The sequence below is a fragment of the Cyclopterus lumpus genome, chromosome 19, assembly GCF_009769545.1.
Source record: "Cyclopterus lumpus isolate fCycLum1 chromosome 19, fCycLum1.pri, whole genome shotgun sequence".
In the NCBI taxonomy this organism is placed as follows: domain Eukaryota; kingdom Metazoa; phylum Chordata; class Actinopteri; order Perciformes; family Cyclopteridae; genus Cyclopterus; species Cyclopterus lumpus.
In genome coordinates this window covers 7,076,002-7,102,327 of record NC_046984.1, presented here as the reverse complement: position 1 = coordinate 7,102,327, position 26,326 = coordinate 7,076,002, and the positions used below count along the sequence as shown (strand labels likewise).

Sequence of the window (26,326 nt, the reverse complement as noted above, 5' to 3'; positions counted from 1 at the left end):
GGCAAGAGAACAACAACATCTGTTTAAATATCCATGCACAGAAATAAACATCAAACCGTATCTCCATAAATTGATCACTTTTCCCAATTAGTTATTAGTGTTCTACTTTTCAAAGTAACATCTCAAATAATCAATAATCAAATATTGCTTGGATAATCAATAATCACATATTGCTTCTCATAAATCCAAAAAGATGTAGCAGGATTAGGTTTTATTTAACATCTGAATAAAGATAAATAATTGCACCCTTACATACCGGTGTACAAGACACATTCAAACGCTAACACACACACACACACACACGCTCTACCACTTGTACCAAGTCACCAAAACATAGTCGAGCAAGTTGTGACAGTCTGTGGAGGGCTGAGACCCTTTAAGGCTTGGGTCTAGTCAGACTCAGAGAAATTAACTGACTTCTGAGCTCTGAAGCCGACTGATCTGTCTCCTCAGCTGCATGATCTCTCCCTCCTGCTCTTCGACCCTTCTCTGTAAACTATGGATAACCTGGAGAGGGAAAAAAAGAAGGTTAAAATTGGTTGCCAGGAACCGTACTTCAGATGCGTTATAAGCCATGTTGGAGCCAACAGCAAGCACTCTGGAGACACATGCAGCAAAGCCACACATGCAGAATAACAAAAGGTTACAAGTAATCCTGAAACTGACATTCGTTTCCACAGTTACACACTTTGAAGATTTTAGATCAGAAATTTAAAAATAATTAATAATATATATATTTTTTTTATGGCACAAAAGTCATCAGGCGGCTAAAACATTTTTGAAGAACTCAAATGTATCCATTTATCCCAACATACTATGTCTTTACTGCAGAGGAGTTCACTCTGTAGAAGCTGGCTAGCTGTGGGACGAACACTGGGTTCCTTATTCGTCAGGTTCATGATGAACTTCGTCAGGACTGGCCATCTTTGGCAGAACGAGTTTGAGACTTTCCCCTCTCTCAGGTCCCCGAGGGTCCGGACGCGTTCCATCTCGGTCCCAAAGGGCTGAAATAGCTCGAGAGCCAGCACTCCGATGCTGTACATGTCTGACTGGGAGAGCAACAACATCCCAAGTAGAGTTGTTAAAAATGTCAGAGAGATGATCGTGATAAAGAATAATGATAAAATTACGACGTTGATAAACATGTGTCATGTTTCATGAAAAATTATGTATACTGAATTTATATTAATGTAGTTGTCCTACTATTAATATGTTTACCTTTGAATCATAATGGCAGCCCTTCAGTTGTTCTGGAGCAGCATACACAAATGTGCCAACACCGGTAGTATGTGAGGAATCTGCTAATTCAGCAGAGATGAGACTTTAAAGCACATGGCGCCATCTACTGTAATGCTGTGAGGCACTGTCATGAAAATATAACAAGCTAAGAGGTGCAGTATTACCACTGCTGGGAGCTGCGGGGCTTTTATGGCCATCCATTATTATATCCCTGCAGGCCAAACCAAAGTCCCCAATTCGAACATGGCAGTCGTTTCCATGAAGGAAAATGTTCCTGGGCTGTGGAGAAAAACACATTACAATTAGTTTTATGTCATATGTCAGTGGGTGTAAAGATTTCCAAGGTTTTTGGAAGTGGATAAACAATGTCAGCGCTGTTAGAAGCCTTTGTCGTTGAGAGAGGCGATTCTGAAACATCCAGCTGCTTCATATCACATAAACCACTTAGCTGAAATCTGTAAATATGGAACATGAATTGTTGCATTTTAAGCTTTTGCAAGGTAATCATTTCCCTGCTTTCCTCAAAGTAAAATACTGAAGTGCCACAAGCATGGACACACCTATGAATTAGCCATTATTGGCTCTGCACGCAACACAAAGTTATCAGTTGTGACAGGAATAAATCAAACTTATTCACCAACTGACATGTTGAAATCATGTGATGGACTAGAATAACCAGCTTTCTACCACCACACACTTCCTGAAAGACTTGACATAGACAGAAGTGAAGCTGCGATGCCTGGTCATGTTGGAGGAGAGCGAGGAATGTGAGGACAGGAGCAGTAACATTGTCAAGTTTCCCGATAATGAATTTTATACTGCAATTATGAATCAAGACTTGGGACGGATAGAAGACATGTCAAAAAAGCATGGGAGCAACTTTCTTATCGAGATAGGCGGTGTACCCGGAAACGTTTTGTGGAAGGTAAATGCAACAATGTGATCATTTCTTTTAAATTGCTTGTGAGAACTAAAACATGTTGAATGTAATTGTGACACTATCACATGGACAGAAAAAAACACATCTTATATAAAATAATATCACCAAGTTATATACAAATGATGACACAAATAGACAGCTCAGTGAATACTATGAATTGTCGAATGTTTATGCTCCGATTTATGAAATTAAAAGTAAAAAAAGAGAAAACGGTCTTTCAGTATTAGACTGCAGCATATTTGTATTTTCTAGTTCTCCAGTTTGTCTCATCTTGCCTTGCCTCAGGGCCTTGCTATACTTCCCCTTCATCTGGCTGCCACTTACGGAAGAGTAAAAAGCATGCAGAGCCTGCTGTCAACAGGAGAAGACCCAGAAATGAGGTCAGGACCATCACACACCTTGACAAGGATATAGACACACAAACGAACACCTAAAATCCCGCCTATCTATACTACAGTCTGACATGAGGTTGTTTTTCTTGGCTGGAGTTGTTCAAATAAACCGTCTCTGTCACAGGGACCGGTTTGGTCAAACCCCTCTGCACTTGGTGATAGCCGGTTGGCCGAGCATCCTGCCGACTACAAAACCAAGCTCTAAGTTCCAGACTGCTGTGACTGGGAAGCGGAGGCAGGCAGAGGCCTGTCTGCGGCTCCTCTTTGAGCACGGCATTAACGCCAATGCAAAGGTGAAACGTTTTTAATGTAGAAAATCAATGTTTAGCCTTTTTTTGTAATAAATTAAGCTTCTATCTGCACAATTCAACAGGCAGAGTAGAAAAACAAGAAAAAAAAGTCAAGAGAAATCAGTCAGTAATGTTTAAAGTAAATCGCGACAGATAATTAAGAAAAAAAGATCCCCAAGAATGCAAACATGTCTTTTTGTAAACGCTCGTGTCCTATTTCTATGGTTTTGCCAAAGGTGTGTTTCTTGTGCTGGCTCTCTAGGTTGAGGGGAGTCACCAGACAGCTCTCCACCTATCAGTACGCTACATGGCTCTGTCTGCAATCCCAATTCTGGCCAGCTTTGGTGCTGATGTTAATGCTGTGGACAGTAGTGGGATGACCCCCCTGCATATGGCTGCCGGGATCCTGCATAAGGACATCATGGCCAGCTTGATCGAGGAGGGAGCAGACATGAACATGGTTCGTATTGTGACACCCAGCGATTCCCCTTTTACTGTTGTTTCTGTGTTTTTAAGCCTGTTAAAATATGAGCATTAGGTTCTACATCTGTCCTCCAATAAATTCAATACATTCTTGACTATGTTAAAGGCGGTGAAGCCCTCTGGGAACACTCCTTTGCACCTAGCTGCTGTGGCAATCTCCATGAAGAACACTAAAACCTTGGAGGACGACATGAGCTGCATCTCTGAGCTCCTCGAGCAGGAGGCCGAGGCCAACGCGGTGAACAAGGCTGGATTGACGCCTTTACAGGAGGCATGCCGCATGGGCAACAAGGAGCTGGTGGACGTGCTGCTCAGGTATGGAGCCAACATCAAAAGGCTGAGCAAAGCAGGGGAGAACTGTCTGTTCCTGTTCCTGAACCACATAAGTAATGTAAGGAACAACCTGCTGCTGGTTAAACTCCTCAGTCTGACCTCCCCGCTCAGTGTCTACAACCAGAGCGGCCACCTGCCCTCTACCTTGATGCAACCATGTTTCTTTAAACAGAGAGACCAGCTGCTGAAACTCACTGAGCAGCCGAGGAGGCTTCAGGATATCTGCAAGAGGGATATTTATCTAAAATATGTCCAAGGCAAGAGCGAAGAGTTGAAAACACTTCTGCCTGATAAGCTATATGACTTTGTGTTCAACTACTGGGAAAAAAAAACATTTCCTTTGTGACAGATGGTGACCAAGACCATTTCAAACGACTTGTTTGACGTTAGTTGACGCCTGTGTGTCACTGCGAACTATAAGAGACAACCTCAAACATATGCTGATCAAATAATATCTATCAAAGCACCTTACCTTCAGGTCTCTGTGCATGATTCCCCTGGAGTGAATGTACTCGACTCCTTCAAGAATCCCTCTCAGCAGGTTGAGTGTGTGTTCGCTGTCAACACATCCATAGGGACCTGAAAAAAACCAAAGTATACATTCTTTTGCTGCAAAAGTGTATTTAATGTAATTTTATCTCCGATGTGTAATGGAACAACGTCATTTTGTAAAGTCGTGCATGTTTTAAACAATTACATCTTGGGGTGTGTTCTTCTCTGGGCTTGCTGTTCCTCTCAGAGATCCAGTCCTTCAGTGAGCGCTCGCACACCTGCATCTGGATGTAGAGCATCAGGTGGAACTGAACCTGCAGATACAGAGCAAACAAACGTGCATGTTTTCACTGTGAGAAAATGTATAACAAGTTGTGAAAACAAATCAAATCAATTAACTTCCACTACGCTATAAAACCATCTTTGTTTGTAATGTGTCTGATCACTGAACGCCTCTTTAAGTGCCGACCTCTTTAGAAGGCTTTGTTGTTCGTTTTTTGCCGGCCCGCGGCTGAAAGTCCTTGTCGATGCAGGAGTTTTTGTTCGGTTCGATGCTACTCCTGCTTGACTCCTCTTCTAACAGTGCTGAGCTGTCCCACCCCATGGCAGGACATTTGGAGGTCTTTGGGGGACCACCCTGTCCCAGGAACACACAGGGGACGTAGTTGGTGGGAATCCGGCGCATCGTCTTGGCACACACCACTTGGCCCTTCTCTTGGGTTGGAACCACAGTTCTGAAGGGCTCGGCCTCTCTCGGGAGTACATTGGCACTTGAGTCTGTTGGTGCTTGACTGAGGCTTTGAAAAACTATGGAGGAGCTGTTGCTGATGTCGTCAGAGCTCTCATCAAAACTGCGATTGAAAGAGCCAAGATCAATTTAGTGTTGTTGGACAGTATAATGACTATTATTGCTGCATCTACATGCCCCAAGATGAATCCTGTAAATACTGTTTGAAATATGTATTTGATTAATTCTGCTACACTGCTTATCAAAAAGTTTTCTGCCAAGAATAATTTCTACCTCACAGAATCAAAGGCCGTAATTATTCCAAATTGTTAATCACAAGGAAAAACAGGCTTCAATTTAGGATTAATTCTAACATACATTTATATGCTGATTATCTGTCAATCAATTGAATTATGCAATGACAGAAAATAGTAAATAGACACAGAACCCCACCTGTCTTGTTGTTCAGGTGACTCCAGTGCAGGCAGGAGAGACTTAGGATCTGCAACAGAGATGTATTTTACATGAAACCTCTCCTATGATAAAAGGAACATTCACTATTATTGTTCTCAAACTTAGTAAGAAGTAATAGTAAGAACACTTATTTCAGCCCAAGAGACTTGTCCCAGAACAGAAGTACTCACATGCGGCAGGCTGAACATGCTCCATCCACGCAGTGTGATAGCCCACCACGTTTACATGCAGCAGGCTGGATAACATTTTGACTTCCCTGAGGACCTAGAGCCAGACAAAATAATCAAATTATTAGGAAATGATATCTCTGAATTTGTAAATATATGAAAAAAACACTGATGACCTACCTTCATGCAGTCATCCTTTGAGACTTTTCTGATGAGAATTTTCTTCACAGCATAATACTGTCCGTCCAATTTGTTCATAACCTTCAAGGTGAAGAAATAAAAAAGAAGATGATTGTGTTGATAAACTTAACTCAATTTCTTCTTTGGAGGAGTTTGTTAGAACAAAATAGCATGGAGTAGAACACAGTGTGATACCTTAAAAACATTTCCATAAGATCCTTTTCCGAGTCTGAATAATTCTTCAAATTCACTAAGATAGCGGGATGTCTGTGCTTGAAACAGCCCCTCCTTTGGTCTGCGGGAAGGCAAAGACAAACATCTCTTTCACAATACTTGATAACATATTAATATTCCATTGAAGCAACTCAACATTACAAACTACTCAACGCACAGCCTACCTCACAGCAGGCGTGTGCACATTTGTGCCGGCAACTTGCTGGCCCTGCAAAATGAGAAGAAGAGGATAAACACACTACCCACACTGTGGACACGTTAACAATCCACACAAGACTGTACCGTTGATCCTGTTATACCAAATACAAATACCCACTATACATAATCGCTGTAGTCCTAAACTGACAACATATCTACTGCTACAAAGGCCCCCAGTGGTCCAGTTACCTGTGGATACAGCGAGGAGCTGGCAGCATGGAGCAGCTCAGTGAAGGCCCGGTTGTGCTGCAGTCTGACGGTGCTGAACTCATCACTTATGGCCAAAGGAGAGAGGAGGTTCATGGCAGCTAAACGCTGGCCAATGACTGACAGCGGAAACAACAACAAATATTTGTAAATTAATTTGGTACAAGTAAACATCAAGATAGTCATTTATAATAATAATAATAAATAAAAACTGACTGTCAATTCCAAGTCCAACATCTCGGTACATACTTTTAAACAGCGTACGTGAGCGCGTTGGGTTGCTCTCGTAGACGAAGCACAGGTGCTCCAGTAGAGACCCCAGGAGAAGGTGGTTGGGGATTGCTGAGGCAAACTCTTGGATGGACGGGTAATGTTTACCAGCCATTAACCCCTCACGGTTATTATCTGTGTCGGAAGCTGAGCGGACAACATTTTGAGAAAAAAAAGAAGAAGAGAGAAAGAGGAAACAGTGGTAAATAATAAATAAATAAAGAAGAAAGAATGAACTGCTTCAACATAATACTATGTCCGGTTCTGTTCTTCGAAATATAAACAACAGTATAGATTTTATTTGACTTTGTTGAACTCACGCTAAAATGAAATAAACATAAAACCACAATATGTCCTGTCTGTAGTCTTACCTTCTTCAATTATTTTTGCTATCATTTCAACAATGTTTCTGTCCCCTAGGTCCATTTTGTTCTGTATAAAAACAGTTGTGCTCCCATATTAAGCACTCAAAGCTGTACTAATGATTATACTGTTCACCTCCAATGCAAAAACTATTTCCTCTTTTTGTTTGTACATAAAGAGGGGCGCGTGCACAGCAGTAATGCTTATCTGCCTGGACCAGCAGACGCCAGCCTCCTCCACCTACTGTACTCACTCACTGATTGTAAACTATGGCTGGGAAGGAAAAGACGTTTCATTTGGCCATAATTTCTTCATCTTACACCCCAATGACGTCACTAGACCCAAAGCAAATGTTTTTTGACAACTGCAAGTGTATATAGGATTATGGATAAAGAGGAATTTCAACAATCTTTATACGTGAAGGTACATTTACTTGTCATAGAGAGTAATAATCCATTTTTTCCATTTAATTTATATAGTGCTTTTCAAGATACTCAAAGACACTTTACATTATACACCGTAGACACAGATACGGGGAGCAATGCAGGGTTAAGTGTCTTGCTCAAGGACACATCGACTAGGACAGGGATTGATCTGCCACCCCCTTGATTGAAATTCGGGCATGCTAACCACTGACCCATAGTCGCCCCACAGTACTCCTTGGCCTGTGAATACAGCGGTGTACAGTATTCTATGGCACTGAAGGGAGCTTTCCAAAGTCTGAGAGAATATCATAACTTTGGTTTGTGGCTCCACAAACTTCACACTTCACACATAACATGGCTGCATTTAACAGGCAGGGAGGGGCCTCAGAGTCCCGATGGTCACGTGGCCTGTTATGCCTCAACTTCGCCCCTGCCTGTTTATAAAAGCAAGAAAGTCTTAAACTATTATTGATCTGACGTTTTATTGTGGCCATTACATCATAGTGTAGGATAACCGTCCCCAGAGCCAACTCGATACGCATCGGTTAATCGTTGGGCAGCAACATGAAGCACAGGAGGAAACGCTGCTTACTGTCAAAGTGGACTTCATCGTCCTCTTCGCTAGCGAAACTTAACAGGCTAACGTGACTCTCCAGCCCGTGTCTCTTGCTGGCTTTAAGGCTGCGGACGACCAGGAGGTCACTGCCGCCTCCAGAACTTTCCTCTGACCTCAGGAGTCCGATGTTGGACGTTGAACTGGACATTTCTGTATGTGAACGATTTAAACGTGACAAAATTAAGTACTTTTTTTTTTTTAACCGCTGCCAAATTCACATGACTCGGCACGTATCTTCCAACTACTCGTTAGCACCGCCCGTCCCCCGGCGTGTACATCGTGTAACGAAAATGTGTCTCTCCTAAATCCCATACCGACTATTCCGTCAGTAGACGGCCATGATTCAACCGGGTAGGGACCGTCTGACAATGTACGTTACATACATATTCACGGACATGAATAAATATTTCCTTCCACAGGATTGCAGTACAAAATAATTGCAAGTGTTATTTTATATTCTAATTGTAATACTACATCTTCAAAATACCGAGAACACTGCAGCAACAATAAAGCACATTATTCTGTGTTTGCTATATGAGGTAAATGCAGACGCTCCCTAACATCTTGCTCGGTCACAGATTCCGGTGATTTAGTTAGGTGATGAAATACGAGAAAGTGTTAGGTAACTATTTTAATAATACTTATTTATGTACAGCTATATATATATATGTTTTTAATACCGTTATCACTCGTATATTTTTGTGAAGTTGCTGTTTTACCCGCGCAACATTTATATCTTATTGGTTTTTAATCGTCAACATGCGCAGTTTTGCGCACGTGTGAAGCTCGCGACAGTCTGTGCAGTACGCGCGGTACAACTTCACTTTGTGTTTACGACCTGCAGTCGTGAGGCCTTTGCACACATTTGATCAGTTAATGAAAACAAAGCAGATACATTTGCATTGATGATGTAACAGTGACACCATTGCAGTCGGCGTTTCTTCCTGTTTCTTTGTTTCAGATTAAGTCACATTTCATCATTTGAATGAATTCTTCCTGAAGCTTGAAGATGTCTGAAGCTTGGTAAGTTAGTTACCAACGTATTTACTCAACGTTATTTCGCATTTCAGATTCGGCATCGCAGCCAACTCCCTATCTAGTATTGACAGTTCATAGTGAGGTCACCTGACATTCCCACAGTCTTCAGGTGTCAACCGCAGATTTGTTAACACACTGAGCTTATAACATCTTTGATCTTTTCATTATTGTATGCTGTTCATGTATAAATATGTTGCAACAGTATACATTTCAGCTACAAGTCATTTGTCACTGAGCACTGTTTTTGTTCCTCAGCAGCTCTGAACCTGCAGGAGCCATCAAGGCCATAGACAAGCACTCAGTGCATCAAATCTGCTCAGGACAGGTGGTACTGACTCTGTCCACTGCAGTCAAGGAGCTGGTGGAAAACAGCATTGATGCAGGGGCTACTAACGTTGGTGAGGATTGATGCATGCCATATCGTACATTCTTATATCTGTCAAACATAGGACTGGAGTTTTCCGATTGAATTTCGATTGCCCACCAGCAGGAAGCTGGATTTGTGAATGCTGTCTTTGTCAACATTACACAGTGTTCATCTTTTGCAGTCCAGTACAATAGGAGATATTGAACATCGTGTTTCTGTTGCATGTTCCAGATGTCAGGCTGAAGGAGTGTGGCACTGAACTGGTGGAAGTGTCAGACAATGGCAAAGGGGTAGAAGAGGCCAATTTTGAAGGACTGAGTAAGTGTCAGTGTTGTCTGTCGCGCCCGTGTTAGTTAAAGTCTGCCTAATCTTTGTGGTTGAGTAAACGCTTCTCCTGTTCCGCAGCATTGAAGCATCACACGTCAAAGCTGAAGGATTTCTCCGATCTCATCCGTGTGGAAACATTTGGCTTCAGAGGGGAAGCCCTCAGCTCTTTGTGTGCTCTGAGGTAACACACTTTACCAGCCTCATTGATTTGCTGCATACACCTATTTCACCTCGTCATCTAAAACTCCCTCCGACCCCCTGCTTCAGTGTCCTTAGTGTGGTGACATGCCACGAGTCCAGCCAGGTGGGGACCAAGCTGGTGTTTGACCACAAAGGCCACCTAGTGCAGCAGTCTCCCCATCCCCGGCAGCAAGGCACCACAGTCAGCCTGCAGCAGCTCTTCTACACCCTGCCTGTCCGACACAAGGAGTTCCAACGCAATATTAAGAAGGTCAGTCGTTTCTTATGGTTTCGCCTGCTTTTGTCGATGGGAGCACGAGTCACATACATTTATGCATGGAAACTCCGATGTTGAACATTTCAGCCTCAGTGTGACAACAACTAAATTCACCCCATACTTTTTACAATGCGCATTTTGCCTCATTGTTTTTCAAGGCTTGATTTTCTGACAATATAGGTTGTAAATGAAGCTGTTTTATTGGTGACAGTAAACTAAGGGCAGCACAAAGCCCTGGATTTCTGATTTTCTGAGCAGCACACAAACACAACACCTAAAATACTTTTGAATCCATACTTTCAAATGTATTGTATCTCAATTCTAACACAATTTAAATGTTCACTGTGATGGATCGTCCACTTTATTTCAAACCAGTTTCGATACATGGCAAGTTGATTGTCCACGAATTGAACCCAGTGAAGGCCCTGTGGATAGGAAAAGCAGATTAATCAACATGAAAATGAAAATTGTCTGCAGAAATGTGACGCTGTAAACACAGAAACAGCGAGAGAACTGTAATATCACATGTTTCATTGTGTGTCTTTGAATTTCTTAGTTTTGAGCCAGTCAGTGGTTAATTAAAGTACCTGCTCTGTCATCCATCTATAATCCCCAATATTTCATTGTTTTTTCAGGAGTATGCCAAAATGATACACGTCCTGCAGTCCTACTGCGTCGTCTCGACAGGAGTGCGCATCACCTGCTCCAACCAAAACGGGCAGGGAAAGCGCAGCACAGTCCTCAGCACCAGTGGCAGCCAGAGTATGAGAGACAACATCGGGGCGATATTTGGACCAAAACAGGTTGGAATATGGGTTTCACACTTTTCTTGAGTACGCTGTTTATTTGCAACCTGCAGAACGTGTCAGTTTGACCATATTGCTGCTCTCTAAGACGCTAATTAGAAATAAATAATACTCTTCTTCAATCTTCATGTTCATTGTTGAGTTTGTTTAATGAGTCAGAAGAATTTAAGAATTTCCAAAACCCTTAGTTGAAGTAAAAGATCCAACAAGAAATTGCTCATATTGGCTAAATATTTCATTTTTTCTTGTGTGTTCTGTAGCTACAGAGTCTGCTGCCTTTTCAGCAAGTGTCTCCTGCAGAACATGTTATTGAAGAATATGGACTCAAAGATGCAGATCTACCTCAGGAGCTGTTTTAGTGAGTGACACCATTGCATGTACAATCCGTTTTGTGTACGCCTTCTCTGCAAAAAAGATGAAACAGGCAGTTTCTCTCATTAAAATCTCTGTTTTAACAGCATGACAGGGTTTGTGTCACGAGGAGACCACGGTGTTGGGAGAAGTGCCACTGACAGGCAGTTCTTTTTCATTAACAACCGGCCCTGTGATCCTCTTAAGGTAATTCAAGTTTAAATCTCCCCATGTCATCATTTATAAGCAGTACAAACATTTAAAATGGTGTTGAACAGTACTTTTCAAAACATGATAACTTCTCCTATGAAGACATGTTCTATATTATTACAACTTTCCCCCAATTTGCAGGTGACCAAACTTGTGAACGAAGTGTATCACATGTATAACAGACATCAATATCCATTTGTCGCCTTGAACATAGCTGTCGCCTACGGTAAGAAAATTGCTGAAAAGTTATTTCTGAAACTGCTGACTTCCTGTATGTACCACATGAGCGTTCCTGTGGTGTTATTTCAGAGTGTGTGGACGTGAACGTAACCCCAGACAAACGACAGATCTTCCTGCAGGAGGAGAAACTCTTGCTGGCTATTCTAAAGACCTCTCTCATCAACATGTATGAGGATGGAGTCAATAAGATCAGCCTGAACTATACACCCATACACAGAACCAGTAAGCACAGACATTTAGCCTGCATATCAGTATATAAGATGTTTATGTTGAAAGTCAAATAATTGAGAGATTCTCCAGTGCTTTGATTTCGACTGTTTGTCTGTCACCTGTCTCTAGACACAAAGTCTGCGTCCGAAATCTGTCCTGCTGTCCCATCCAATGAGAACGTGCCAGAACCTGCAGAGGACATGGAACCAGTATCCCGGAGCTCAAAGTCGTCCCTAAACCTGGCCGGCCTAAAAGCTGCCTTTTCAAGTCATCACAGCTCCAATTCTGGAAACAAGTCGAGTGTGGCAAAAGTTGCCAACAGTGGCCCAACACAGAAAACACTACAGTCTTTTTTTAAGGACCCTGTCAAACCTTCTCCATCATCTCCTTTGAAACCCGTAAGCGATCAAACTAAACGCTCCACAGTGGGACAGTCGGCGCTAGATGGGTTCAGGTACGGAAGGAGATTATGCAGTGGTACAGACTCCGAAAAAGACAGCGCCTTGTCAGATAGTGACGCAACACCGGATATTCAGTGTTCTGGCCTGGAGGTCGGTTCCCCCGAAGTGACTGACGGTGTAAAAAAAGAAACATTGGGGGAAACGTCAGAGAATGGTCCCGCTGTTCCTGAGCACCCAGAGGAACAGACTGAGCCACGCACACCCAACGAGGACCGCGCTGTGAGCCCGGATGCCAAGAGGGCCAGGACAGAGAAGCCGCGTTGCCCAGCTGAACACATGTCCAACACAGTGGATGCTCCAGTCTGCCTACAGAAGAGGACGGTGCTCCTCCAGTTCTCTTTACAAGAGCTGGCGGGGAAGGTGAAGAGGCTCCAGGACCTGCAGAAACAGAGGGCCGATGATGATCTGCGCTATCGACGATTCAGGGCCAAAATCAACCCCGGAGAAAACCAGAGTGCAGAGGAAGAGCTCAAGAAAGAGATCAGGTGGGATTTTACTCTTTATCAATAACTACGGCTGAACGTGCCAATATTAAAGGAGATTACATTGTATTTCTTTTAACCCTTACAGTAAAGACATGTTCAAAGAGATGGAGATCATCGGCCAGTTTAACCTGGGCTTCATTATCACCAAACTCAACTGTGACATCTTCATGATAGACCAACATGCCTCAGATGAGAAATACAACTTTGAGATGCTGCAGCAGCACACTGTGCTCCAAGGACAGAAACTCATCATGTGAGGATCTGACTCGGTGGATGAAGTTTGCCTTGTGTTGATTCCAATGACCCCTTTACTGATCGGTTGTTGTTTCTCTATGTTTGCAGCCCTCAGAAGCTTCACCTCACTGCCGTCAGTGAAAACGTACTCCTAGAGAACATCGAGATTTTCAGGAAGAATGGCTTTGAATTTCTTGTCAATGAGGACGGTATGAACATTTAACTGTTAAATACGAGCGATTGATCATGATTTTATCTCACATTCAAAACCATTCGTTCCCAATTTGATGATTACACGTACTCAACCAAAAGTTGTTGTTTTTATTGTGACTGCAGCTCAGGTAATGGAGAGAGTTAAGCTGGTATCTTTGCCCACCAGTAAAAACTGGACATTTGGCCCAGCCGACATTGAAGAGCTGATCTTCATGTTGAGTGACAGCCCAGGGGTCATGTGTCGACCGTCTCGCGTCAGGCAGATGTTTGCATCCCGAGCGTGTCGAAAATCTGTGAGTGCAAACTGATTATAAACCAGATACTTTAGTATTTTCAGATATTTACACAGACCAGGTTTTGGCTTTATATAAGAATCATATGTACTTTAATTTTAATTAGAGTTATGGTATTGTGTTCTAATGTAATATACTGTATATATATATATATCTGTGTGTGTATGTATATTTACTGTATATATGTGTGTGTATGTATATATATATATATATATATATATATATACCCACATTTAAAAACTCTGTGATGGTACTTTTTAAAATATCTTCAATAAGACCAACTGTTTTGTTGTAGATACATTTAATAGCAGTACTATGTTACATCCATCTGCAGGTGATGATTGGCACTGCTCTGAGTGTCGGTGAGATGAAGAAGCTCCTGATTCACATGGGGGAGATTAACCATCCATGGAACTGTCCTCACGGCAGACCCACCATGAGGCACCTGGCCAACCTGGACATCATCTCACAAGACTGACCATGTGGGAGAATCTCACTTTGTTAGTTTTATATAACTGTAATGTTGCCCTGATCAACAGAAGGGTTCAAATCATAGATACTGTATTTGTATGTGGTTCAAATGCTGGTTATTGATAGTTTATTATGTTTTTAATATCTGTTATGCTTTCCTTCTTATTTGTATATTGCATCACACAATATATATATTTTTATATTTTAACAGCCAATGAATGGGGTGAATACACCTGATATGTCCCACTGGAATCTATATTGTTAAATCAGTGGTAGTGTTTTGGTAGTAAGACATGTTGACGTCACTGTCTGATCCTTTTTGACTGATAACGGCTGCCGTAGTTGGTTGCCCTGCTTTACCGTTACCACGGAGATGCCCCTATCTTCAGCGGGAGATACACAAACGGCACAAAATGAAAAGGTGCGGGGGGAAAGAAGAAAACTACAATAAAAAACAATAAACAATAAATAAAGTTGGTGGGCCGTCGTGCGAGTTTAAAAGTGAACCAACCCGAACGACAGGACGAGCAGCGCGAGAATGACGACGTTCATGAATCCTCTACGTGTAGTTTTAATCGTACAGAGGTAACGTTACACACACACACACACACATATATATATAGCTATATATATACACAATAATGTGGTGTCTCATTGACAGTTATGAAGGGGAAACCTGTGAAGACCAGTTTCATGGAGAAGGGGTTGCTTGTTTTGAAGGAGGTCATATTTACAAGGTACTATTGGAAATAATGGCACACTTTTAAAGACAATATATTAAACTATACAGCAAATGCATTCTTAAGCCGAATGCTGAGCATTTAGTAAGTTAATTGTCCATTCACCTAAATTAAGAATGTGTATGAACCGAACGAAAAGTTATTAAACTAAATAATCTGGCTGAAGATGCACCAGAACTGTGTTCAATGCTCCTATTTCCATAAGGATACATAAAAATAGTCACTACTTTGTTTTTCTGAAGGGGAGGTTTTCCAAGGGACTTATGGATGGACGTGGTGTCTTCATAGGAGCAGACAGATTGAAATATGAGGTAGGGTACAATAATGATACATTCACTGCAATGAACTTAAATCTTATGTTTCTTAAGCAAAGTGCTTCACAACAGCCCACGTGTACAAAAACATCCTAAACATGTGTCCTGTATACAAGATATATACGTTTAAAAAAAAAAAAATCTAATCCATCAGGGAGAATTTGTGTGCAACATGCCCATGGGCAAGGGCACCTACACCTGGCCAGATGGCAGCTCCTATGAGGGGGAAGTGGACAATAGTACACGACATGGGACTGGAACTTACAAATGTGCATTAAATGGTGTGTCATACACAGGGCAGTGGGATCAGGGCAAGAGGCATGGAAAGGTATGATCCACCAATTCACATCCGGTATAGTCCTTTTATTTTGTGTGTGTAATTGGTTCTCTTTGTGTTAGGGCACAGTGTATTATAACCAGGATAAAACCTCTTGGTACAAAGGCGATTGGGTGAGCAACAACAGAGAGGGATGGGGAGTAAGACGGTATGTATGGAGTACATCGTCTAATCTGTAGCCTGAGTGGTATTTGAACTGCCCAAAGATGACACCGGTGTCTCAACAGCTACCCCTCTGGAAACATTTACTCGGGTGAGTGGAAGAACAACCTGAGACATGGAAAGGGCACGATGAGGTGGCTAAAACTGGGACAGCAGTATGCTGGGATGTGGCAGAATGGAGTCCAAGTATGAGAGCACACCACTGACACCAACGCATCCATATTGCACAAATTCAAGGAAAATAGCTTTTCATCCCCATTAAAACGTAAACCTGTTTATGTTGTTGCCCCCTTCTCCGGCAGCATGGACGAGGCACACATGTGTGGGTCATGAGGCGAGCGCATGGATCTCGATATTCCCAGAGTAATCACTACACAGGGGATTTCGTTCAGGGTCAGAGGCACGGGCAGGGAACCTTATACTACGCTAATGGTGCGATCTATGAAGAAGAATGGAGATGGAATAACAAGCATGGCAAGGTTGATCAATAATACAGAATTGCCTCTCACAGTCAATACACATTTGTCCCTGAATTCAGTTCAATTCCGGGTAAAAGAGATTTGAGCTCTTGCTTCGAAGTTGCAAATACTTGTTTTAATGCTTTAAAATGTTATAAGAATTTGTAAAAGTGACTTTACTATATGGTTCATAGGCAAAATTCACTTTTGAGGATGGGCATGTTTTTGAAGGAGAATTTGTGGACGACCAGATGATGACACACAACCCGAATGGCAACAAAGCCCCCACTGCTCTGCCTGGTAAGTCACCTACAGTGCATTCAACATGTTCAGCCTCCCATCGAGGTGATAATAAACCGCGTTGTGTCTCGTTACAGGTACACATATCTTAAGAACAGACATGGCTCTGAACATTGAATGTCTTCTGGAGAAAATCCCAGAGACAGAGCGCGGCACTGAACTTAAACAGGTCAGGTCCTGCTTCCCACTGCAACTGTGTCAACATTTGATCTCCCCCCCCCCTGTCCTCATTTTCACACAAGTTCCTGCCCTGACACTCTGGCTCGTGTATCAACAGGTGGAGTTTGTGGTGCTGAGTGGAGCGAAAAAACTGAGGTCTGTCTATAGTTTCTACAGCAGACTCGGCCACACCCACTCCCCAGATAACACCTTCCTGCTGTCCCGCCTGCAGTTCTGGCGCCTGCTCAAAGACTGTAACATCCACCATCACGGCATCACTCTGACGCAGGTGGAGCATTTCCTCAGAGGTGAGAAGGACCAACAATCTCTCCTACATACTTAATCCATCTTACATATACATGACAGGACATTGATATAGTGATAGCATCATAATTACAGTATTTGAGTGCATAATGTTTTGACTTTGTGTCTCAGAGGATGCTCCACCAGCAGAGATCCACTCTCCTTTCAGCTCCATGCTCCCGCATAGACTCCTCAGCTGTCTAGTGATCGTGGCCTACCACATATACCATAAGGACATGGTGTAAGGAATGACTTCTCACAGAATGAATGAGTCCAGTACTTTGGTTCAGGACTAAATTCCTGCAAAACTAATGAAATTCCCATCAGACTCAGATGTACTTTGTGTTTTGTGTTGATTTACAAACGGACATGCGAAACGAGGGTGGTGAACATGGGCACATCAACATGTTAGCATTGTGAGCATGTTGACACGCCGACGAGGAAAACCAGTGGCGAAACAGTTGCTAGGTTTTCTCTCATAGGGACACAGAATAATTACCCCGGAAAGAAAAGGGTCACAATTTTAAATATATACTTTTTTTTTTTTTTTATCCTTGGTCACTGATTTTGAGAAACATCTCTTCTTTTCACAGGTCACAAAGCAACCTTCTGGCAGACTGCTTTTCTAAACTGATGACATACAACATCCTTCCTGGTTCTAAGAATGTAAAAGGTGCTAACAGTATAATATTATAGGCTCATGTCCACATTCGTTGACAGGGAAAATGGATTTATTATAGCAAAAGAAAAAAATAGTCTGTCTGTCAGGGCATCATCAGTTTTCAGGTTCCTCGTCTGTGTTTTTGGATGTTTTATATGAGTTATCAGCCACAGAAACTGCAGTATTCAAAACCCTTGTTTCGCTCTATATTATGCAGTAAAAGTCCATTAACTGTGTCTGTGTTGATGCAGGCTTCCTGTTTAGGCAGCCAGACCGTGCTGTGGTGGCTGTGAGTTACTTGAAGAAGTGCTGGGAAGTTTATCAGGTTTACTGCAAAATCAATGTAATCCCGGACCAGAGCATGACCTGCCGACACCTGCTGTGGATGTTCAAGGTGCAACAGTCTATTATCAGATTATCATGAAATTAGCTTCTTCCTAAAATATATGTTTTTTTCCCCCACTTAACATAAGAAATGGAGGAAGTTTATGTTGTGTACTACAACAAACCCAAGAGGGCAGCTCAATTTTGAGTTACTAGATCAAAGAATTTAATCTACATGATAGAATGATGATGATAGAAACAGCATTCAGTACATTTTATTTAGACACAGTGGTGATTCGTTTATTGTAACCCCTGCCAGGATCTCCATCTGCTGGACACTAACTTTACCACAGCGAGATTACTGCAGGTCATCGCTGCAGAAAGCTGTGACCCCAGCAACCCGTCTGCCTGTCTGGATCTGGAGGTCGGCCTGTAGTGTTTACGCCAGTTGACTCACTCATTATTTTTCAGACAAATCGGTTATCATCCACTTACCCTTTTTTGTGTGTCTTCCTCTCCCTCTTTGTATCACTTGTGTTGTTGTCTCTCTTCAGATTACATTCCTGGAGTTTTTTGAGGTTCTTCTGGGCTCTGCTGAGTTGAAGTGTCAGCAGGTTTCTGAAGGCCTGGTGGGGGGCCAGTCCCCGCCCAGGAGAGATGCACCTGAGGTGATTTACACAAACAGCCCTTCCCAGTGGGTCAGATCCTTTTTCGAGCCTCTCTTGACCTCTGCCCCCGTTACTCACTGGATGTGAAGAGTGTGGTTGTTCTAGCATACTGTGATTTAGTTGTTGTTGCAATCACAGATATAGATAAAACTATAAAGTAAAGCTGGGACTCCTGCACAAGAGAACAACAACATTTTTTACTTTCTACAGTTTCTTTCCATCCAGGTGGCAGCTACAGTGAATTCTCCCATCGCTCCTGAAATCTCCAGTTCCAAGTCAGTGGAGGTGGGTTACAACATGCGAAAAAAAGAAATTTTAGTGCAATTAGTGCTTCACCTATGCACTGATTTGGCATCACGAGTTATGAGTGTCTGTATTAGAAGTCACACATCCACCTACTGTATATGTGAAAAGATGTGAAAGACGCTTGTTATTAATGAAATGTGCTGGAAGCTGGGCTATGTGACTTGGCTGAAATCCTAAATAACATAATTGTATTTGCATCTTATTACAGACAAGTGATACAGCAGAATCATCCACCGCTGAGGACGTGGGGAGTCAACAAGATGTCGAGACTGAAGTCACTGAGAAACCGCACACTGCAGGTTGGTTGTGTTAGATTTAATTTTCTCATTAATGTCTATGTATAAATTGTAGATGGGAAAAGGACTTCAGCACTCTTCTAAATGCCATGTTCAGAAAGTGACCAGGACATTAAATTCATTGCGGTGACTACATTTAATATATCATGTTTCCTCTAGAGCAAAGAAGTGAAGGAAACGGCATGCTAACCAGAGGAATTGAGGCCATAGACTGTGACGTGGAGCTCTGGAACCAGATGATCCATCTATTCTTCAACCAGTTTTTCTTCCCGGCTTTTGAACATAACCAGTTGGTGTCCAGAAAAATGGAGAAGCTCCGCCATGAAGCCCAGAGACGTATTGCTCTGGCAAAAGGCCCAACAAAGAGCCAGGTAGAACATTTCTAGCTCCCAGCTAAAATGTATTTATTTACGTCAGGTGATAGTATTTTGTAATCAATGTATAATTTGAGATTTAACCAGTTTCAACAGCAGTGTTTTCTCCACAAAATGAGTTTTAAATGGACAAACAATTCATTACAGTATGCGTTGTGAGTATGCGTTGTGGGTTTTCATGTGTAAAAATAATCTGGTGTGTTTGACTCGATTTGAGGGGTTGAACATGAGTTTGACAAACAAGCCAGTTTCAGGAGTTGCTTTGAGAAATTTAAACCAAACAAATGCATCCATGCAGCCACTAGATGGAACCGCATCACTTTCCCTCCTCGAAGCTTCTATTCCAGTATCATCTCTGCCTCTTGGACCGTCTCCACCAAAACAACGTCACACAACTTTGCTCACGTTATTGTGCCGAAGACGTGTTTAATGCTCAGTGTTGCACTGTAATGTGTTTCAGGTAGAGGGGGCGGGGTGTTAGGAGGCTGATGGAGGACACGAGATGCGGCAGACAAACCCAACAAAGCGCATTGAATGTACTGCTGATTTGTGCTTTGGATGTAAATAAAAGACCACTGTTCAATACTTTGTTGTAACTAAAACTTTAATTGTAAGACAAAACTATTTTCCAGTCATCTAAAAACAATATATATAATTTTTTTATGAAAAACAAAAAGGTTGTGAATATATGAAACAAGTTAAAACACATAAGATAATCTCTAGGCTGCGCATCAGAGTGGAGGTGTGAAGACCATTAGGTCACTCGGACAGACAGACTGGCGTATCCGGTCCTTCAGGTCCGGGGTGAAGAGAAGCATGGCAGACTGGGCTGTCTGGGACTGAAAAATACACAAAGAAAAATATAGTAAGACTATTTTCAGCAATCATACGACAGAAATAAAAAAAAGATACAGAAGTGATAAAGTTCAATGTGGATTTTCTTTTATTCTTTAAAAAGAAAAAAAAAAAAAAAAAAAAAAAAGACAGACAGACAGATATTTGAAATAAAGACAATAAAAAAATTAAAAAGGAAAAACTTTAACCTGTGGTGACTGAAGATGTAAAGCTGAACGCACCGCTGGATGTGCTGTGGTGACAGTGAAAAGTGAGCACGACAGTGAGTGAAGAAAGTAGAATGTGCAATTTAAAAACAAGCCTATGCCAGAAGAAAGCCCAGGGTGGTATTCCCTTAGAACCAAGTGATCATAACAGTTTCTCTGAAAGTTGTAGCATGAAGGTAAAAAACATCATCATCATCATGGGCACTCTGAACAACTTAGTAACAATCCTAGTTTTATAATCTCCAAACAATAAAGAGCGCTAAACCCTACCTGGTTCTTCCAGAGTAAGCAGGTCCTCTGTCTGACCTCTAGGACTCTCCATCTCTACATCCACCATGGGGGACAGGCTGCATCCCTGTGACGGCTGGAGGTAACGCTCAAAGTCCAACTCAGGAATTTCCTGAAAGAACAAAATTGCATAGCAAAAAAAACAAAAAACAGTTTGAATCATATATTTTAATAACTGGTATCCTAGAGTCCGTTTTGAATAAATAAGGAGAACTATATATGCGTTTACCTCAACAGCAGAGTTGTCCGGTGTGAGACACACAGACTCTTGGGCCTCCAGAAGACCTTGCACAGCAGGAGGGGAGGAGAGGGGAGGCTGGCTGGGCGTCACACATGGTGACAACGTGAAACTCGGGGGTGATGCGGGCTCGGGGGCGGTTTTGCACGGAGAGAGCGTCAGGTCAACATCAACGGCTTCATCTGGTTCGCCTCGCTCCTCCACCACCACATTAATGGTTGGAAGTGAATGCACGGATGCGGGCGTGCACAATTCAGGAGCTTCCTTGACAGGCGAGAAACAAAGGGAGACGTTTACAGTGTCCTTTCTGGTCGGGGACGACTGAGGAGTGCCACGTTGAGACTTTGGCGCTTGTGCTGGGGTTTGGTCGAGGGGAAGACGGAACCGGGCAGGAGTGTGGACGGGCTGAGCGGGAGAGGTGATGCTGTGAAGGGGGGTCTGCGCCATGGCAAGGGATCGCTGAGTGACTCTTCTAGGTGAGAGGTAGTTGGAGCAGGGAGAGGCCTGAGGCAGCACAGCAGCACTCAGGCGGCTGGATCTCTGCATCAAACCTACAGACGACGCGACAACATGACATCATCATTATTATTATTATTAGTCCAGCGGGGGAAAAAAAAAGAACATAAGCAAATGGCTGATGGCACAAAAAGCAAGGGCTCTAGCAATTAGCCATTTTTCTCTCACCCGATGCTCTGCCTGGGCTCTCCACCTGGAAGAAGCCTCCGTCAAAGACCACCGTCGGTTGGGGCTCCTGTGGGGACTGTGGTTCCTCAGCGTTCGGGCTGGGGTTGTCTGCATCACTGCCAGCGTCTTTTGCCGCTTTCTCTGCCTCAGCCGCCTGCTGTTTGGCTTTCATGGCCGCTTTCACAGCAGCCAGGCGAGACTTGGCTGCCCCTTTGGTTCCTGTTGGCTTGGCAGGTGCAGCTGATGGTTTCTGTCAAAAGCACAGTTCAGACATCTTGTTATGTTTTGCTCCCAAATAGAGCAAACAAACACACTAATCTTTAAAAAAAAATGTTTTATTAGAAATGGTCTTTACCTTCACTACTTTCCTCTGTCGTGGTGGCAGCTGCGGCTTGTGCTCCTCCACCCAGCCTCGGCTCTCTGCTTCTTTAAGTGCGCCAAACTTTTTGTGGACATCCTCTACCTGAAAAATGGCACAAGCACACAGCAGATATAATAATCTTTCTCCTTATGCGTCTGGGGTCTGAAACTATGTGGCGTCCCTCTCTCGCGGACACTCACCTGGTAATACACCATGTCCCAGAATCCCTGCAGGTCAGTGCAGGTGGTGATCTTCTCCCCCCGGCCCAGCTCACAGTCGTCCACCAGACCGCTGAACTGTTTGAAGCGCTCCTTCATCAACAGCCTCGCTTGGCCCACTGCTGTACGCATACGGTCTCTCACTGAACCGACATGGGGAAAAGAAAACTTTTAAATTACAACCATTCAGTTGGGGAACAATCTCATTTCTTCCAATTAGGGACACCACAAAATAGTCACATATTCAGCATGACACTCACTCTCTTCTGGGATAGACTCATCCTCCACGTTAGGCTCCCAGTTGACACACAGAGTCGTCAGTCTTTCGGTCTCATTGACAATTACCGATCTAAACAACATAAAAAAAGAAGAAATTATGTAAAAACGTTGAATCAACTGAAAAGTAATTGGAAAAAATCTGAACGGTAGACGACGAGGAAGATTTATATATAAAAAATAAAAAAAGGGATGTTACCTGAAGTATGGTACATCGTGTTTTGATTCCAGAGGGCTGCCTGGAGTTGGGGGGGCCATTGTGGGAGCTGTGCAGGGACGAGAGCAGCAAGGCTCAGCCTCAGGCTCAATGTTGAAGGCGGGGACCTCTGGAAGACTCATGCTAGGTAGGAAGAGCAACAGCATGGCATTGAGATAGGAAGCCATAGAAATGATCAAGGGCAAACAAAGATCTCTGGTACCTTGCCGTTTAATAATTGGACTTTAAAATATATCAATAGAAACTACAAACGGGAAAACAGACAGACCTCGGTGAAAGGAAGGCGTCTGCTGAGCGAGGAGTGAGAGGATCGAACTTGAAGGACGATAAACCAGTGGGAGCCTGGAATATAAAACCATTTGGAGCAAAAGAAGATAAAGAAGATGGCGCTTCAACGGGATCCACAAGAGGGACAGAGTCGGTCGGGACTTGGTCCACCACCATGTTTTCCTCTTCAGGGCAGGGTGCCGGGCTGGGGGGACATGGTTTTTCCTCTGTCTTCTGCATCTCAACCTCCTACACAACACAAAAACAGCCAACTAATTACCCTATTAAGTAAAGATTTACTGGTTAAAAATCTGGTTGCAGATTTAACACACCGTGTGTAAAACTCAAAGAAATGCTCACCTCGACCACAACAGGCTCAACAAGGTTGTTGAAAGTTGCTGCATATTAAAAGAAAAGGAGAGACGGCCATACAATGGTGTAAGATGTTAAAAGCAATTAGTCACGTGGGAAAAGTTAAACTGATCCACAGTTTCTTAAATTGGATGGCTCTTTATTAATATTTCATGATACCTTGACCGTTCTTTTCTCTGTGGGAAAAGGGGGCCACATGGTTGACAACCGCTCTGCTTCTGGTGGTTCTTACATCTGAGGGTGAGAAGAGGAATTTAATATTATTAATAGAAGTCTTGTCAAACAATAGTAAAAACTGTAAAAACCTGGCACAGTGCGTATCTGCAGGCGTACCCTTCGGTTTGTCTTTCATCACAGGTGCTGCTGGAACAGGAGGCCTGTTGGCTGCTCTGGTCCTCGAAGATCGTACGACAGGCGCCACTTAAGTAGGACGGCATGACACAGAGACACAGATTGAGATGCAAATCAGGGCACAGGATGGGCAGGAAACAAACAGCCGGCCTGAAGGTTGCAGTTATGTGTGAGGATTTTTATTCTTATTACTTACCTGCAGAAACTTGAATCTTGGAAACGGACGGCGCGGGTGCAAGCTTGACAGGAGCGACCCGGCTCCTGGTTGATCTGTCCCCAGCAGGCTGAGCTATGGGAGAGGTAAGAGGTCAATATCTAAAGTACACCAGGTCCCAGAAGACGGCATGCGTCATTTGAAATAAAGGGACATGGGATTTATTTACTTTTTTTTGCCACAGTATATGAAACCTGCATCTTCAGTGGCTGTAGAAATGTTGTTAAAAGAAAAAAAAGAAAGAGAAAAAAGCAATTAGATGTTACTTTTATGGAAGTTAGTATGAGAACATAATGTGAACGGTATCTTAGTATTACCCTCTCAATCTGCTGCTGCTGCTGCTGTTGTTTCATAGAACGAGTGACTCTGGCACTCTGGGATGAAGCCATGTTCACTTTAGTCTGAAAGACAAGCAAAAACTACATGTTGATCACTTAAAAACATTCATGATTATAAATGCCAAAGAGTCATACCTCTGTTATAATTCCTTGCATCTAAAAGGAGTGGTTAGGTAGATATTTACAGTAAAGAGTGTAAACTTGTATATTGATGAGTCCCCCCTCACCTCCTTTGCTCTGGTTAAGAATCCTGGGACTTCGGGCAGAGAGGGAATGATAAGGGTGTCTTTTGGGTGGTACATGCCCGTCTTGAAAACCCCTTTCAGCTCCCTCTGTCTCTTCTCCTTCTCTTTCTCAAGAGCCTTACGCTCTTTCCAGCGCCCAAGCTGTTTCAACCTTTCTTCTAGAGCCACATCTGTAAAGAAAAACAATATTATTGCTGTGGGTGCCTCATTGTGAACATGTTATTAGGTTTTAGTTGTAGCTTTGATGTAAATTGCAGACATACCTTTAGCAGATTTGGCTTTGTTCAACGTCTTCTCCTGAATGGTTGACATGTTGGCCTGAGCAATGGAGGCATCAAGGGAAGACACTTCCAGCTCTGGGAGCTCGGACAGCTGCCTGCGCGTGTTCACGACCCGTTCTCGGTTTTCCTTCTGGGACTGAGACCTCCTGCGGGACATTTTAACTCTCAGCATTGACACACTGGTGTCCCGCTGGCGCAGGTGAGCAAATTGAGAATCCATGTTAAGGTATCTGGAGTAAAGAGGAGAGGGGCAGAAGATGGTGCATTATAGTTATTAGAGGTACAATGGCGCATCATAATAGCTGTGCTAGTAGTTATGCATCTGGCAAAAAGATATGAACTGAAAATGTATCAAAACGAGAGGAATCAGACTGTTGGAAGGCGAGACATATTGTCATCAGTTTTGAACTGTGGTCAGCAACTCAACCGGATATGACAAGAAAAATACAAAAGTATGGGCTTAACTCAATTGAGTTACAAGTTAACAGAAGTCATAAAGATAGTGTCAAATCATGCCCATCAGGATTGAGCTGAAACAAGTGGCCAATAATAACTATAACGTTATTCAATTGTTTTCTGTTTTTGTTTTAGCACTTTGATTAACGATTACACAGCAGACATAAACACAAAGATGCGTTGTACCTTTCGTGTAACGCTATATGAGAAAAACACTGTAGAAAGACAATGTAACGTTACACAATAACACAACGATATCTACCCGGCGTTAACTTAAAGCAAGGGTTACATTAAATAATGTTAATGTTGATCAAAGCCCGTGTGATTAACGTCAGTCGTCGTTAACGACAAAGTCCGTGAACACTTTAATAAGTGAGCGAGTGCGTGTGTAACGTAACGTGAACACGTTAGCCACCAACATCGGCTAAAGGGCTCAACTGACGTCCCCGTGAGAAAGATTCATGACCACGAAGAGCGTCGAGCTAAGCTCACGTTACTGGTTCAGCAGCTCAACGGTCTTCTTAGATAATATATACGGTCGCATATCTTACCTTGTTCTCTCCCCCAGAAATTGTTTTTATTAAAAAATAAAAATAACTTCCTATGCTGGTTGTCCAGAAAGAAAAACCTGACTACCTTAGTGAAGCTGGTCCAGCCTGAAATACAAAACAATCATGGCGGGTGACTTTTTGAAATCCAGCTAAGGCGACGCTGATTGGCTGCAAATCGACTGGATCGGCGAACACTGATTGGTCTCCTTCTTCTTCTTCTTCTTCTTCTTCTTCAGATACTGTGGTAACCATTTGATGAGTTGATGACATCCACTGGTCTGGAGTGTGAAAGGAAAATGAAACCGTTTCATTT

General features: G+C 42.8%; 5 protein-coding genes across 26 annotated transcripts; 3 read left to right on the top strand and 2 right to left on the bottom strand.

The window, feature by feature from the left end:
• Positions 1 to 196: 196 nt before the first annotated feature.
• Positions 197 to 8,384, bottom strand: eif2ak1 (eukaryotic translation initiation factor 2-alpha kinase 1). Of its 3 annotated transcripts, XM_034558181.1 has the most exons (16): positions 8,345 to 8,384; positions 8,007 to 8,180; positions 6,606 to 6,773; positions 6,339 to 6,475; positions 6,116 to 6,159; positions 5,913 to 6,012; positions 5,718 to 5,798; positions 5,541 to 5,634; positions 5,350 to 5,398; positions 4,639 to 5,020; positions 4,375 to 4,483; positions 4,150 to 4,256; positions 1,404 to 1,518; positions 1,219 to 1,301; positions 816 to 1,049; positions 197 to 507 (listed from the first exon to the last, which is right to left on the bottom strand). In XM_034558181.1, the coding sequence occupies exons 2-16, from the start codon at positions 8,176 to 8,178 to the stop codon at positions 409 to 411; spliced, it is 1,974 nt and encodes a 657-aa protein (XP_034414072.1). In that variant the 5' UTR covers positions 8,179 to 8,180; positions 8,345 to 8,384; the 3' UTR covers positions 197 to 408. The 3 variants fall into 3 exon arrangements, with proteins under 3 accessions (XP_034414072.1, XP_034414073.1, XP_034414074.1); XM_034558182.1 differs by lacking the exon at positions 8,345 to 8,384 and having other exon boundaries at positions 1,219 to 1,298; positions 8,007 to 8,198; XM_034558183.1 differs by lacking the exons at positions 8,007 to 8,180; positions 8,345 to 8,384 and adding an exon at positions 6,998 to 7,272.
• On the top strand, positions 1,514 to 4,180 carry LOC117748434 (ankyrin repeat domain-containing protein 61-like). 3 transcript variants are annotated; one of them, XM_034558186.1, is made up of 6 exons: positions 1,514 to 2,164; positions 2,432 to 2,559; positions 2,696 to 2,864; positions 3,124 to 3,321; positions 3,451 to 4,069; positions 4,100 to 4,180. In XM_034558186.1, the coding sequence occupies exons 1-5, from the start codon at positions 1,985 to 1,987 to the stop codon at positions 4,021 to 4,023; spliced, it is 1,248 nt and encodes a 415-aa protein (XP_034414077.1). In that variant the 5' UTR covers positions 1,514 to 1,984; the 3' UTR covers positions 4,024 to 4,069; positions 4,100 to 4,180. The 3 variants fall into 3 exon arrangements, with proteins under 3 accessions (XP_034414077.1, XP_034414078.1, XP_034414076.1); XM_034558187.1 differs by having other exon boundaries at positions 2,465 to 2,559; positions 3,451 to 4,156; XM_034558185.1 differs by having other exon boundaries at positions 3,451 to 4,156.
• Positions 8,072 to 14,644, top strand: pms2 (PMS1 homolog 2, mismatch repair system component). 14 transcript variants are annotated; one of them, XM_034558175.1, is made up of 16 exons: positions 8,072 to 8,182; positions 8,992 to 9,053; positions 9,327 to 9,466; positions 9,667 to 9,753; positions 9,841 to 9,943; positions 10,030 to 10,213; positions 10,855 to 11,022; positions 11,286 to 11,383; positions 11,484 to 11,583; positions 11,728 to 11,812; positions 11,896 to 12,048; positions 12,166 to 12,982; positions 13,068 to 13,235; positions 13,325 to 13,425; positions 13,553 to 13,722; positions 14,057 to 14,644. In XM_034558175.1, exons 2-16 carry the CDS (start codon positions 9,040 to 9,042, stop codon positions 14,198 to 14,200), a joined length of 2,532 nt encoding a protein of 843 aa, XP_034414066.1. In that variant the 5' UTR covers positions 8,072 to 8,182; positions 8,992 to 9,039; the 3' UTR covers positions 14,201 to 14,644. The 14 variants fall into 14 exon arrangements, 13 of the variants coding, with proteins under 13 accessions (XP_034414066.1, XP_034414058.1, XP_034414063.1 ...); XM_034558167.1 differs by having other exon boundaries at positions 9,324 to 9,466; XM_034558172.1 differs by having other exon boundaries at positions 8,085 to 8,182; positions 8,962 to 9,053.
• On the top strand, positions 14,575 to 20,221 carry rsph10b (radial spoke head 10 homolog B). Of its 5 annotated transcripts, none has more exons than XM_034558179.1 (19): positions 14,575 to 14,778; positions 14,855 to 14,930; positions 15,176 to 15,244; positions 15,402 to 15,575; positions 15,647 to 15,732; positions 15,812 to 15,932; positions 16,049 to 16,225; positions 16,399 to 16,504; positions 16,582 to 16,673; positions 16,782 to 16,971; positions 17,099 to 17,207; positions 17,560 to 17,639; positions 17,879 to 18,021; positions 18,271 to 18,375; positions 18,506 to 18,619; positions 18,845 to 18,904; positions 19,134 to 19,224; positions 19,381 to 19,592; positions 20,056 to 20,180. In XM_034558179.1, the coding sequence occupies exons 1-19, from the start codon at positions 14,732 to 14,734 to the stop codon at positions 20,074 to 20,076; spliced, it is 2,073 nt and encodes a 690-aa protein (XP_034414070.1). In that variant the 5' UTR covers positions 14,575 to 14,731; the 3' UTR covers positions 20,077 to 20,180. The 5 variants fall into 5 exon arrangements, with proteins under 5 accessions (XP_034414070.1, XP_034414069.1, XP_034414067.1 ...); XM_034558178.1 differs by having other exon boundaries at positions 18,830 to 18,904; XM_034558176.1 differs by having other exon boundaries at positions 14,662 to 14,778; positions 18,830 to 18,904; positions 20,060 to 20,221.
• dlgap5 (discs, large (Drosophila) homolog-associated protein 5) lies at positions 20,179 to 26,229 on the bottom strand. Its single transcript, XM_034558160.1, has 19 exons — positions 26,014 to 26,229; positions 24,989 to 25,236; positions 24,708 to 24,895; positions 24,460 to 24,543; positions 24,312 to 24,351; positions 24,125 to 24,217; positions 23,911 to 23,997; positions 23,737 to 23,811; positions 23,566 to 23,603; positions 23,207 to 23,454; positions 22,921 to 23,061; positions 22,706 to 22,794; positions 22,428 to 22,588; positions 22,222 to 22,329; positions 21,867 to 22,116; positions 21,174 to 21,733; positions 20,927 to 21,056; positions 20,639 to 20,682; positions 20,179 to 20,434 (listed from the first exon to the last, which is right to left on the bottom strand). The coding sequence occupies exons 2-19, from the start codon at positions 25,224 to 25,226 to the stop codon at positions 20,327 to 20,329; spliced, it is 2,682 nt and encodes an 893-aa protein (XP_034414051.1). The 5' UTR covers positions 25,227 to 25,236; positions 26,014 to 26,229; the 3' UTR covers positions 20,179 to 20,326.
• Positions 26,230 to 26,326: the final 97 nt, after the last annotated feature.

Bases quoted from the DNA above. Each gene is read 5' to 3' on its own strand.
- LOC117748434 (XM_034558186.1), top strand. From the start codon at position 1,985: ATGTTGGAGGAGAGCGAGGAATGTGAGGACAGGAGCAGTAACATTGTC. The intron at 2,165-2,431 runs GTAAATGCAACA...TGTATTTTCTAG, and splicing joins CCGGAAACGTTTTGTGGAAG to TTCTCCAGTTTGTCTCATCT. The intron at 3,322-3,450 runs GTTCGTATTGTG...ACTATGTTAAAG, and splicing joins AGGGAGCAGACATGAACATG to GCGGTGAAGCCCTCTGGGAA.
- eif2ak1 (XM_034558181.1), bottom strand. From the start codon at position 8,178: ATGTCCAGTTCAACGTCCAACATCGGACTCCTGAGGTCAGAGGAAAGT. The intron at 5,399-5,540 runs GTGAGTACTTCT...TCTCTGTTGCAG, and splicing joins GCATGTTCAGCCTGCCGCAT to ATCCTAAGTCTCTCCTGCCT. The intron at 508-815 runs GTATGTTGGGAT...TTCCCTCTCCAG, and splicing joins TCCTCTGCAGTAAAGACATA to GTTATCCATAGTTTACAGAG.
- pms2 (XM_034558167.1), top strand. The intron at 9,467-9,666 runs GTGAGGATTGAT...TGCATGTTCCAG, and splicing joins TGCAGGGGCTACTAACGTTG to ATGTCAGGCTGAAGGAGTGT. The intron at 9,754-9,840 runs GTAAGTGTCAGT...CCTGTTCCGCAG, and splicing joins GGCCAATTTTGAAGGACTGA to CATTGAAGCATCACACGTCA.
- rsph10b (XM_034558176.1), top strand. From the start codon at position 14,732: ATGACGACGTTCATGAATCCTCTACGTGTAGTTTTAATCGTACAGAG. The intron at 15,245-15,401 runs GTAGGGTACAAT...CTAATCCATCAG, and splicing joins CAGACAGATTGAAATATGAG to GGAGAATTTGTGTGCAACAT. The intron at 16,226-16,398 runs GTTGATCAATAA...TATGGTTCATAG, and splicing joins GGAATAACAAGCATGGCAAG to GCAAAATTCACTTTTGAGGA.
- dlgap5 (XM_034558160.1), bottom strand. From the start codon at position 25,226: ATGGATTCTCAATTTGCTCACCTGCGCCAGCGGGACACCAGTGTGTCA. The intron at 23,604-23,736 runs GTATCATGAAAT...TTTAATATGCAG, and splicing joins CAGAGAAAAGAACGGTCAAG to CAACTTTCAACAACCTTGTT. The intron at 22,795-22,920 runs GTAACATCCCTT...TATGTTGTTTAG, and splicing joins CACGATGTACCATACTTCAG to ATCGGTAATTGTCAATGAGA.